This window comes from Desmodus rotundus, chromosome 3 (genome assembly GCF_022682495.2).
Source record: "Desmodus rotundus isolate HL8 chromosome 3, HLdesRot8A.1, whole genome shotgun sequence".
Classification (NCBI taxonomy): domain Eukaryota; kingdom Metazoa; phylum Chordata; class Mammalia; order Chiroptera; family Phyllostomidae; genus Desmodus; species Desmodus rotundus.
Genome location: NC_071389.1, coordinates 167,280,685 through 167,294,566, shown reverse-complemented (window position 1 = coordinate 167,294,566; position 13,882 = coordinate 167,280,685). Strand labels below are relative to the sequence as shown.

Sequence of the window (13,882 nt, the reverse complement as noted above, 5' to 3'; positions counted from 1 at the left end):
AAAAACACCAACGGGAACAGCTAGGTTTGAAATGCCACAAGCAGCATACCTTTTACATCATTTATGAGCTATAATTAAAAGCTGGCATGCTTCCTAAGACTTGAAAAGCATCAAAGAACTCAATGAAAATGGCCTTGGAAACCATTTTTATTTAAATTAACAGGGAAGTATTTTCTTAACAATATTCTCTATTTCCCCCGGAAAATTTTGCTTTGATTTTTGAATGCTGACAGTGCCAAAGTTCCCATGAATTCGGAGACTCTGGAACGGTAATAAGGAGCCATTATGTAGTAAAGGCCCACTAGGTAACAGGGATCCACGGTGTTGCACTTTAGACTCTGCACTGAGGACCCAGCGGTAGACACAACAGAGTATCTGCCCTCCAGAGGCGAACAGCCCTGCAGCCAGGAGGCCCTAATGGAGCACAGGGCCAGGGCCCTAACTCAGTCAGGAGGTTGAGGGTGGGCCATAAGGAGGAAGTGAATGATGAGATAAATGTTGTAGGTCCAGGAAACAGTATATATAATTTTTGAGACATACACACATTTTTCATACACCTTCCTCATATATTTCAATATATAAACTAAAGCAAATTTTTCCTGGCAAAAAGAATTTGCAGATAGTTTAATAGAGTGGGACAATCTGGTTAAGAAAAGTGCCAAGTGTGGATAAAACCAACGAAATCATTAAAGACCCAAATTACACTGGCCTTTGCCGTCATGAGGTCTTCCGAGGTGTTTGCAATGTGTCATTATGCCTTGGTAGAGCGGCGAAGTCACTAGACATTTTCCTGACATGCATACTCCAAACTCATCCCTTTCAGTCGCACCTTAGTAACCCGGCTTTCAAAAGTTTTCTTACCAATTCCCTGGGTCTCATGTTAAAAAGAATTCTCTCTGCATTCTCGCTGTCGTGTCTGCTTTCCATAATGGCCAGCAAAAGCTTGGAGGCATTGTTCTAGAGAAAAAGATTGAGTTAATGCACAAGAAAAATCTATTTAATGGGTTAACGATCCCCTGCATTTCTTTTCATTGAGATTACCAAGACCATTTTTTTAATCAAACAGAATTTTAAACTGACAATTTAGTTTGGCGTATTAGCATTTTAAAAGAGAATGTTTTACTTTATTGTCAACACAAAATAAAAATAATGAATCATGAGAGATAAGTTACAAGGGCTATTTTAGATATTGGTGAAAAGGTGTTTTAAAAACAAGACTGAATTTACATATAATGAATTGAAGTATAATCATATTTTTCCTCACTATTCCCTAACGGGCATTTCTATGATGACATTTTTAACAAGACAGTAAGGTGATCCAGTACCAGTGATATATTTCACAGAAATGGTATATAATTTAAGGAGTTTAGTATATTGTTTTTAACATGAAACATTAACACGTAATCAGGTCAAAATTCTAAATTTGTGCAGTAATTACTGAAAATTTATAAAATTCTAAATTCATGAGTTAGAAATAAAATATAAATTTATTGATAACTAGTCTCACAATATGAGAGTATATATGCTACCTGTTTACCCCCTGGGTTGTGGAAGAAAAATATTTTGTATTTTTGTCCAATAAAGAATGAAACAGTTTATGTTGTCTTCGATGTTTTCTAATTTGACTTACAAATATATTGTCTTGAACAGTTAACCTATAGATATCAAAAATGTTTCTGATGCAGTTGATTTATAGCCCAACACAGGTGCCCAGAATTAGAGAAAATGTTGCCGCACAAAGCACAATATTCTCATCATTTGGAAATAGGTTTCTTTACATTGTTTTCAGGAGCGCTGCTCCAGAATCGCGGCACATTGTGTGATGATAAAAACTTCCTAAGAGGTATTTCCACAGTGTTTTTGTAATGGTCAAAAAGTCTCAACCTCCACACACAACCTCTCATTGCAGCACAGAAGAAGCAGAGTCCAATGGCTTTCCACTGCTTCTCAGTGACCCCAAATTAACATCTAACAGGATGAAAACTTAAACTGAACCCGTCATTTGGTATGCAGACATTCTCTACAGCAACTTCGTTAACGTTTTTCAAATTAATTTTACTGAGTAGTTTTAATACCAAGTTCTATCCAACTATTTTTTTCTTTCAGAAGTACAGTCTAAAGATTATCTTTAAATGACATGATGATGATGATGATGAAGATGATGATATGATGATACCCATGTCATGGGGCTATCCTGAAAAGATTTTAGTATTTTGTCGGAGGTGGCATTTTTTCTTTCATTTTATAATTTTACAGATTTGTACATTTTTATAATCTAGCATCTTATCCATAGAAACAACATACCTAAAAAATTAGGTTCCAGGATTAGTGGAGAGTTCACATCCTCAGGGCAATCTGACCTGACCCTACAGAATTCAAAACTAAAACCCTGCCAGACAACAGCAGTCTTCTCTAACGAACCTCACTCGGCAGGCCTGATGCAGAACACCTTTAAAACACATCCAGTTTCAGAATGCTATTGGCATTATGGTATTTTTTTCTAATCAATCTTCTTTTTCATATATGTTGGAAGAATAAGAGTCTTGTAAATGATCTCCTGAAATCTGCATCAATTTGAAAGTAAAAAAGCCTATAGACACTGAGAAATCAAATGCAGATGGCAGTGTTAATAGAGGGGTTTCTTCTAAAGGAAGCTAGAGTCTTAAAAACAAAACAAAATGACCTATTTACAAATTCAGCACTTCATAATCATAGATCAGTTATAAAAAGTAATTTAAAAAGTAAAGGACAATACATATATATGAAAAATTCATAAAATTGTATATAAATGAGTATGTAGAAGGAAGTATACTTGAAATCATAAATAATTAAGCAATTAAATTCAAGGTTAAATTATATAAAACAAGACCTTAACATCTTTAATGTGGTATCTCTATAATATTACCTAGAATTTGTAATTAAAAGCACCCTATCCAAGGAAGGCCCCTAAAATCTGCCACTATGTATCATTCTGTCTTATAAATATTGTTGTCATATTGGCCATTATATACAAAGCCTCATAGATTTTTTAAAGAAATGTACAGACACTTTATTGTTTAGGCAGAAAACTATATTGTAAATATTTCAAATCAAATCCATTCATTTCGTATTTTTTTACATACCTTGATTTCTCTGTCATATTTTGAAAAGGTGTGCCTAAATTGTGCCTCATAACATGAATGATACCTTAAATAACCCTTTTTCAAAAAAGTATTTTCACTTGAATAGCTGAGACTACCTTTGTCCTCTGAAGTCACACCCCATCATCCAGTTACTTTACACAAGTCTGGGCTCCTAAGTCATCCGGATGCCTCTACTCTGCTTTAAACTGAGGATTCGTTCAGTAATTTTCCCCATTAAATAATATCAATTAAAATGAGACTTAAAGGATAATCTTTAGACTAATAAAGGATTTGAAAGGCTAAAGGCCAAGGGTTTTATATGTTGTGCCTTTACAAATTATGGTTAGAGATGAATTTAAGATGAAATAAACATTTTTTCTGGTAATTCAAACTAAGTCATCGTCACGAGGCCTAGGCTAGCTCCCCAAGCCAAAGCGTGATGCTTATGAGGAACGGGACACAAGCTCCATCTATGTAAGGATCACCTGTGCTTTAATCTGGGGATGGAAGGGCCCAGCCCTTGTACAGACGGCAAAAGAAAACAGTGGAAAATATAAACTATCTATTATATTAAAAGAAACACTAACTTATTATGAACCATTAATATAATCTTCACATAAGTAGGACATATACATTTATCTATATCAATATTTAGAAACAGAATTCTAAAAACATCATTCTTCTTGGTCATACTTTCACGTAGAAAGTGAAACTTAATTATATTTGCTAAGGTACTGGATAGACCTGTCTTAACAAAAAAATTGTGTTTAACCAATGACTTGATCACCTGTTTAACACTAAACACAATAATGTGGTCTTTAATAACTCACCTCAATTGCATACCATGTAAGCTCTGGTACGTGGAACTGCTGGGAAGTATGTTCACAGTCTAAGTTAATGTAAGTTCTCAAGGGCAGTGTAAAAATGGCGTACAGTATTTGGGAAAAAATAAGATTCCAATGTAAGAGAAAGCAACTTTTAGAAAGAAGAGAACCATAAAACTACACTGAAGTGCAGCCTTCCTTTTCCACAGTCTAATTAACTGTGAGTTGTCAGGCAGAATTCTGTAGTGAAGATGAATTTTAAAAATATGGTATAGTGAATGTTCAATACCTCTTGCTCCTCTATATAATGAAAAATATAACAAATACAGAAGAGATGTAGTGAAACAAAGCAGCTGCTTAAAAGAACTTCTAATAAAGTACCCTCCAACTGAACATTACCTCCAAGTTTATTTGACATTTTATCAGAAATTGAGTGTGCACTGTGTTTTCACTAACCCTTTCTGTCAATTCATTCACTGAAAATATAACATCTTTGTTTTTCCAAAGGCTACTTGGAGATTTGGTGTTAACTCCGAAAGAAAGTTTATAGACAACGTCCCTTTCCCACTGAACAATGGATTTACTCTACCTTTAGCTGGAGCACCAGGTCCATCCGATATTTACCAAGAGGGTTTATGTCATTTAGAATCAAAGCAATGATGATATCAATCCCATTAGATTCATGAGTAGCAATACACGTCTAGGAAACAAAATGTTTATAAAATAACTTCTTTAACGTGAGAGCACTAGAAGTCATATGATATAAAATAACAGAATCATCTTAGTTTTTTGACATTTAAAATATAATTAACATTGAGCTTTCCTATTAAAACAAAGGTAAGTCAAAGATTTAAGTCTGACTTGTTCTTTTGCATAGAGTCTGATTACTTATTGAGTAGTATCGATTATATGACTTCGTACGCAGAACACAGAGAGAGAGTGCATGTAATGGGTATCTTTAAAAAAGAACCATTTTTAGAGAATTTCAAAGAACACTGGTTAAGTTAAATACTCTTGCAGTCAACAAATTTTTTTAATCCTCACCCAAGGATATGTTTAAATTCATTTTAGAGAGAGAGGAAGGGAGACACAGAGAAAAATATCAATGGGCTGCTTTCCATAAGCACCCTGACAGGGATCAAACCTGCAACCCAGGTAAGTGCCCTGATGAGGAATCAAACCTGCAACATTTCGGTGTATGGGATGACACTCCAACCAACCAAGCCACATAGCCAGGGCCTCAACAAACTCTAATATGCCCTTCGATAGAGGAGTTCCTTAAATTTAGAATTCTAAGATCTAATTTATCCTGGCTAAGAGAATATTCTCATTTACGAGATATGTGTGCCCTAAATTTAAGCCTGAGGTTTGCAAGTAAACTTTGTCAGTACTGATGCAGCATTTTAATTTAGTTGCTACTTAGTGCTAAAGGAGTGGCAAGTGATGCTAGTGCACATGTAGGCAGCGGTAGACAGGTACTACAGGCACGTCCTGATGGTTTGGGGACATTCTGTACATTCTGGTGGCAGATTCCTTAAACTTGAGTAATTTATAGTAGGAAAGGTTATAAAATATCCTAGGAGATAAATGTCAGTATTTGAAGGTTAGGGTCTATTTGAAGGTAAGGAAAATCAGGAATTTGGGGAACTAATATCATAATGCAGCACCCAGTGTTGAGGGGTTTGAAAAATCAAAACCCAGGCAACTAAATGAGGAAGAGTAAAATCAAAGTAACTCCGAAATGAATGTTATAATATTTTTCAGGATGTGCTTTATTTCTCCCTTCATACTTCCTTCATAAGGAAACTTGTACTCCCCGGACACAAAGGAAAGGTGTTTTCCATCCATCTTCTACATGTCCTGAGGTTTCTCTGATCATTAAAATATTTGCCAAACTTAGAATCAATTTGCAAATCACCTCTGGTATTTGCTAGCAACCTTCTTTCCTTACATACATTTGCAGAGCATGGGGTTCACATTAAGTATATTATCAGTGTATGTTGGATTCATGTTGTTTTAGTATTAGCTTTTATTTTTAGAGCTTACATGATTAAGTAAACTACTTTCAAAACTCAATTTCATCCTCTTATGAGACCCAAAGTGTGGAACACACAATTTCTATTATAGATATACATAGTTTTACCAGCAACAGAATCAAATCTCTGAATTTGTGTATTTTTCCTTAACTTTAAATCAACAGTTAGGTTGTACTGTATCAAAGCCTTAGGAGACTGAAATAAAATCCACGAAAATAAGAGCCAAATCCACAAATGTTTCACAGTGTCATATGCAAATTACAAGAGGGGGAAACAGTAACCCCATAACAAATTTTTATATCAACAATTGTGTTTTATCCTGTGTACTTATGTTATGTATGTATATATTTGTGTGCATATGTGTGTATATACATGTGTATATATAGGCACTATATATGTGTATATAGGTCATATAATTTGCAATAGAAAAGCAGATTTATTTTTCATTCTTATGTTCTATGTTAAACACTGATGTTTGGTCTCAATGGCTTCTTTAAAATTAATATCCAGAAATGTTTGTGATTTGACAACTTTTCCTTCCATGTTTGTATGGCACTTGAATGGAGGTGAACTGTCAATTAATAAAGTCAAGGGTGGTCCCCCTCCCTTTCATTCAGGTGCCCTGTCTTCTTCCCCCAACAATGTGTCCTTGATATCCAATGAAGTGGATTCAGAGGCAAACATTCTGGATGCGAGAATTGAAACTCTGCCCTGGAAAATGTAATATAGTCAAAAGAACACTCTATTTAGACTCAATCAAAAGTCCTGAGTTTTCGGAATGGCTCTACAATTTCCCATTCGTCACTCTGAAACACTGGAATGCCACTTAATCTCTGAGTCAGAACCTATTTATTAGCAAAATGTGGGCAATAATACCTATTTCATGAGTTTTACCAGCTCACCGCGACAATGAAAAAGATACTATACACTATCCAACGTAGTGGAGCCATAGAAGCCAAAGGGAGTTTGTTCCACAAACTCTTGTAGAGAGATTCACTACAAGATGAAAACTCAGCAATGACAAAGAAACATGTTTTGCTCTTTCTGATAAGTCTGATTTTTATCTGAAACATTTTCATAAGAATTTTCTTTTATAATGAAATTAAATTAAAATATGGCATAGTATTTGCAAGTCTACAATTCAGTCTTTGTATGTTTTGTTAGGAAAGTAAAAATACCTGGCAAAGCAAGAAGAAAGATCTTTGAAATGTGCACAAGGGTTGGCTTGTTTAACAATTTGACCCCAATTAGTCATGAATAGTTCTGCATTAAGAACTGCTTTCATGGTTACCTGATTTTCATGGCACGGCCCCTGGCAATACTCGGTCAAGCTTTCCAGAGTCTGGTTGACCAGCACGACATTCTTCTCATTGATGTAGAGACCCAGCAGGCCCAGGCCACCCGTTGTACTTCCACAAATGCAGTCCAAAAACTGAAGGGTCTCACAGACAAGGTTGTAATTTGTTTTGTTGTTTTGATTCCTCAAGAAGTTCTGAAGGCAAAAGGAAATATAGCTTAAGGGTTTAAAAAATCACTCTGCTGTTTTTAGCTCTGTGTGTGTGTATTTTGCTAACTCAAAAAGATCCCCATGACAATGTAGAATGGAATTGCTTTTTATAAGAAAGTGTTCATGTTTATTAAATTTCATCCTAGGTTTAAGGGAAAAAGAAGACTCTTAGGCTTTTGCCTCAAGCACCTATATTTATCTTCTTATCAAGCATTTCTTGATGTCATTATCCTAAAACTATACAGAGAGGGTTAAATAATAGATAATAGGAAAAGGAAAAGGAAAGTAGAAAGAATTTCATTAGGAAACAAAGCAACACATTTTCAAGTAATGATCCCGTATAAATAGTGCAGCTTCAAATGCCAAATGATACAACCATTTTGGAGGGCAGCTTGAAAGCACCTATCAAAATTTTCAGCTTACAACTCCACTATTCAAAAGTGTGTGTGTGTGTGTGTGTGTGTGTATTCACAAGAGAGTCACTGCATATTATCTGTAATAGCACAAACTGGAAACCATACTATATCCATAATAATGTGACTGGTCTCATAAACAACAGTACACCCAACAATGGAATATTGTGAAGCTATAAAAATGAGGTGCACCAACAAGTACTGATATAAAAAGAGAGCAGTAATAAGTAATTTAGCAATAAGGCACATTAGTAACTAAAAATAACTAAGTTGAAGAACTCTATACAATGTGCTTTTAGAAAATGTTTACGTGCTTACAGTTCAATAGGCTTATATGTGCATAAAAGTTTCTGGAATGAAAAACAAACTGTTAATAGTATTTTCTCGGGGTATGTAAACCTTGTGAAAGAGCAAACAAAAATAAAAGCTTTTATTTTAATTTATTTCTATTTATATATTTATTTTTTGAATTTATTTCTTCTATTTATTCTTTAGTTTGTTTTTATAATTTTCCCCCAATTTTTTGTATTGTGGTAAAATATACTCAAATTTACCATCTTCATCATTTTTAAATGTATACTTCAGGGGTATTAAATATAGTTACAATGTTAAGATACCATCACCATCACCCACATCTCTGGAACCCTTTTCTTCTTGTAAAGCTGAAAGTCCATACCAATCAACAACTCTGCATCCCCCCCCCGCCGCTCAGCCGCTGGCAACCACCATTCTCCCTTCTGACTCTGTGATTTTAACTATTCTAAGAACCTCAGATAAGTGGAATCACACAGTATTTGCCTTTTTGTGACTGACTTATCTCACTTAACACAACGTCCCAAGGTTCATGTATGTTGTGTCAGAATGTCCTTTTTTAAGGCTGAATAATATTCCATCCTACATATACACCACATTTTGTGTATCCATTCATCTGTCAATGCACACATGGGTTGCTTCCACATATGAGCTATTGAATAACTCTACCATTTATCCTTATTAAATCAAAACTATTTTATAAGTAGCATTTTCTAAATTATTTTATCCCACACTCCTATCAGTAAAATGTTTGATTGGATTCTATATAATATATCTATTTCCTACATGGACAGACTAGGTGGGTCAGGAATAAGCACGAAGGCATATCCAGTGCCCTCCCTCTGGACGTAATGCTTCTGGGCTTCGCAGGCCAAGAGCTCTGCGGCAGCCCTCTCCAAGGGGTGGTGCGGTGGTCCATGAGGGTCATGGTGCCTACTGTTCATCAGTTCCGGGCCTTATCCCCTTGGAGGATTATAATTAAATTTACATAAATACATCTCTTAACAATTCAGAACACCTGTAGTCTAGACCAGCAACTTCCAGCCTTTTTCATCTCATGGCTCACATAAATTAACTACTAAAATTCTGTGGCACACCAAAAAATACTGTTTTTGCTGTTTTGACAAAAAAAAATAGGTACAATTTTGGTTTATCACATCAGATAGCTACTATTGTGTTAGCTGTTGCCATTTTTTAATTTGACAATCTAAGGGAAAAAAGGTCAGTGACCCCGACTAATTAGTCAGGTATTGCATGTTTTAAAAATTCTTGCCGCACATTGGTTGAAAATCTCTGGTCTAGACCTTTACTAGAGAAAATAACTTCAAATCTGCTGTCTCTTTAATATTAGATATGTGTTTTTAAAAATTCTTTCACCTTTCATGTGGTTTTGCCATAGCAATCTAAGCAGTGTGTGCAAATAATTAAAAAAATAAAAAGCCAAAATCCCTAGGTAACCCTAAGTTCATTGACTTGACAAGGGCAAATGTACCACAGAAGATGTAAAGCCAGGACTGTATTGATTTACAAAGGTATCAACTTCCACTGTTGTAAAAAATCATCTTCTCTACTAACTCTATTTCTAATAAAGGCAAATGAATGTAATCTCTATCCTCACTCATGCAGTATGAGTTGGGCTGTAAATGATGAAATCCCCTAAAATTTATAAAACCATGAAGGCACAGTTGAGGCAAATGTGACTTCCTCAACAAACACCAGAATACTAGGATTAGATGGTGTTCACAGAGGTTAAAACAACCTGATTTGAGGTTGTAAAGAATGAAACCTTATGAGCCTGACTTTTTCATCCATAAAGGAATTTCATTTTTATCGCTGAGGTACAAAAGTGTCTTCCCATTTCAGAGGAGCACTACTGGCTTTACTGACTATCTCCAAAACTCCTAATCTCCTTGTTAGGTTTGACTTGAATTGCTTACAACCACAAGCTGTTTGCTCAGCTTTCACACAGACTAGAACAATACCTGCAGTTCCCGGTTGTGATTCTCACACAGCAACTGAAGAAACCGCAGGATCGGCTGCATGATGGTGATTGCGGGACTCATGGTTACTTCCTCTGCGGACTTTTCCTCGGCATTTCCCACTTCTGGTCCTGAGCACATCATGTCTATTTCTGGATCCACTTCTCTCCTGTATACGCAGTATGCTTTGGATGTTGCTGAAGAAGCTTCTGTTAATTGCCCTTTCATTCCCTCTTTTAAATGTAATGATGAATCTCTTACTGAAAATAAAGAAGTACTCTTATAATTCTAAATTAATTTCCTTTTGCTAATTAAAAAAAAGATCACCAGGGGCCCCAATTCTATAACACCTGAATTAAATATCATCTGACAAGAAGTGCAATAACTTCCCCAAACGAATCTGAGGTAGCAACTAAGAAATTAAATTTGCATTGGGACGCTAAAAACAGGTCTTAATGCTTTACCACTGTTAGAGGGGTTTGTGTCTTTCTGATAAATATCAAATATGAGAGTTCACAAATACAAAAAGGTGGGGAGATATGGCAAACTTTAAACTGTTAATTGTTTATGATTTATATTTACTACACTGATGACCTTGTTATTTGAAAAACCAAGAATCTTTTAGAGTCTAGAGTTATAATTTCTGTCCTTAAAATTTAAACTTCATTACCATTCAAGAGGTTTGTGACACTTGTTCTTTACGATGCCTTCCACATTGAAATCAAACATTTTCAAGTTACTACAGTAGGCCCTCACTTAATGCCATGGATAGGTTCTGTGACTTCAAGCAAAATGACATATGACAAAACCATTTTTGGCTAAATCATATAAACAAGAGTTAAATTCTTCTGGCATCTCATCAACATTATCACCAAATGATCTACGTTGAATGAAATGATATTCAAGGACCTGCTGTAGTTGCTCGGCATCAATAATGCATCGTTTGGGTTTGATCCTGTACAGTTTTTTCACTCGACTAAGACAAGTGAGATGACAGAGACAGGTGAGATCTAAACACTGAGTTATCTTCTTTCCTCCCCTTCTACTCTCCCATGTACTCAAATATTTCTTTACCTCTCATTCGTGGACCAGATGTCATCAGCTCATTGTCATCATCCCTTTTTTTGTTACCTAGGTCTATGGTATTAACTGTCACTGTTGATCTTATCTCCTTCTGAGCAGCCTTCATTCGGTCATAGAGAACTTTGAAGAATTTTTCTGATCGTTTTTGTTCATGCAACTGCTGGTAGAAAGAATACTGCAAGGAAACACATTTTAAGATGTCAATACCCAAGCAGAGAAAAAAAGTGTTTTTATGCTTGAAATAAACATAAGCATATAAATAAGATCACACATTTAATGTGCTGCTCACTATCATTTCATAAATAATAAATTGACAGCTTTTGCCAGTCTCCTGTACTATTTAATGTTTACTAATAATAGCTTATATTTACTTAGCACCTTCTACTAAATTCCAACATATTTTCATATGTTATTTAATTCATCCTAACTATTTATTTAAAAAATTTGCAGAGGCAATAAAGAAGTTGTATGCAACTTTGGTTTTTATGTTATTATAAATTCATGTATTAATTGAACACATATTTATTGAGTGCTTACTCTGTGCCAGATGCTATGTTAGCACTAGAGATAGTACAAAAAGGAAAAACAGCCACAGTCCCTGCCCTCACAACTTTGTCATCTAGAACACAACCACCAACTAATCTAATGATCATCCTGTGCAAATGACTTTATGGAGAGTCACAAATTGTTGCTTTTCTTTTTCTCTAAATTGTAGTACAGCTAATTTAGACTATGTAACCGTCATAACCTCACTCACAGGACCCACTGATAAATGGGGACTAAGTCGTTTGGTACTTCATTAGCTTCATTGCTTTGCATGAGATAAGCCCACCATAAAACAAACTCTGCTTTATAGTTCATAATGATGTAGAAAGGATTCCACACCAAAAGGATGATTGAAGTATATCTTAGTAAGAGGTGGAAATACTGGACCTGGGAAATATCTGCCCTAATCATTATCTGCTTAGGGACTTCTGGAAACATCCGGAAGAGGCAGGAGAAAGGAAAGTGAGACACTCTAGAGAAGACAGAATTTGCACTGGATGGGGAAATTTTGTTGATACTAAACCATGGGCTAGACAAAACACAAACAAGAGAAATAAAGTAAAAATATTAGAAGATAATGATCTCATTGACTGTGGTGATTAAGAGAGTTCTATAACCTTGGTGTGAGACAGTGTGAAGAAAAATTATGAAAAAACAAAGATTTCCCAGTCAAGTAGAATTGACCATAATTCAGTCAATCTAAAGAGACAATTCTGGGGAGTTTGGCTCCTACAGATATGCTTTCCAGGAGTGCCTGGAACCGTGACCACAAGTGCTAGGACTTACAGGTGAGACGCTAACGATGTCGGGTTTTGAAATGGTTGTCTGTCCTGAAATTTTCAGAATCTGCAACGTGTATTTACAGAGAGGTTTACAAAGCCTTAGAAGCTGGCTTCATATCTACAATGGGAAACTCCTAAGAAGAGGGCTAGCAACCCCTCAAGAAAGCAGGCCAAAAAAGCCACAGTTACCATGGCAACTACAGTGAAACAGTCGAGCTGGTTCTGTTAATTCAAAGGATAAAAGCAGCATTCATAGAACTCTCTGGGCCCACAAATTAAGCTGATGCTTAAACCCTAATATTTTCAATATATAATGGAGTTAGAAAGTTGAAGGGGGTTAGTTCCAATATATTGATGAGGAGGAATTCACAGGAACTCTGTGGCTCTATTAAAACAAAGTTTTATAATTTATGTAGCTCCTTGGCATCTATTATCTCTTTGAAACTTCCAATATAACTGTGTGATGAATAAACAGTGTTCTTATTTCCACTTTAAAATTTTAAAAAGGAGCTTTAGAAAAGACAAGTGGATTGCCCAATATTATGTAACCGACTGGTGGAGCTAGGATTTAAATCTAGATTCTCTGACTCTAAATCATAAATTTATCAAGTAACTTCTTAAGCTCAAAACAACAAATTATTTACACAGACCATGTCTCTTTTAAACCAGGGCCCTACAAATCTGAACATTATAATTTTAATAAAGACAAAAAAGTGTGCTTTAAATATGTATATACAGTCTCAATGGATTTCTTTTACTGAGCATAGGGTTTTTCATTAGGAAATGATCTCCATAAGCTGACACTTAGAGTACAGGGGAAAACTCTAAGGTTTTTTCAGGAGCCAAGGGGGATGGAAAAACAGATGTGTGTAACAGAGGAAGGACTTTCCCCGAAAAAGGAGGGGTGAGACTAGAAGTGGGAGGGCAGAAAAGGGAAATGCAGTGAGGAACTAGAGAGGAGAAAGACCAGGCCATGATACAGGGTGAATCAATCAGAGAAATTTCCCAAGAGTGAGGATGTAAAAGATTATTTTAGAAAGATGTTCATAGTGGTTAAGAGCACAGATTCAGGAGCCAGACTGCATGGGTTTGAATCCTGACTCTATCTCTAACGAACCATGTGATCTTAGATAAGAAATTTAAACCACTTATCTCAGAATTTTCTTTGCTAAAATGAGATAATACAAAAGTTACCTCATAGGTTGTTGTTGGGATTAACCAAGTTGATACACATAAAGCAGTAAGAACAGTACCTGGTACTCATTATTAATGTTCAAT

At 35.5% G+C, this 13,882-nt stretch overlaps 1 protein-coding gene across 1 annotated transcript in view; it reads right to left on the bottom strand.

The window, feature by feature from the left end:
- The window catches only part of ITPR2 (inositol 1,4,5-trisphosphate receptor type 2), a 431,766-nt gene that overhangs the window by 131,338 nt on the left and 286,546 nt on the right, over positions 1-13,882 (bottom strand). The window contains exons 40-44 of the mRNA XM_053921707.2: positions 11,268-11,451; positions 10,197-10,453; positions 7,274-7,474; positions 4,536-4,646; positions 862-957 (exon numbers count right to left, since the gene is read on the bottom strand). Of these exons, the coding sequence (XP_053777682.1) occupies positions 862-957; positions 4,536-4,646; positions 7,274-7,474; positions 10,197-10,453; positions 11,268-11,451 (849 nt within the window). The remainder of the gene's footprint in view (positions 1-861; positions 958-4,535; positions 4,647-7,273; positions 7,475-10,196; positions 10,454-11,267; positions 11,452-13,882) is intronic.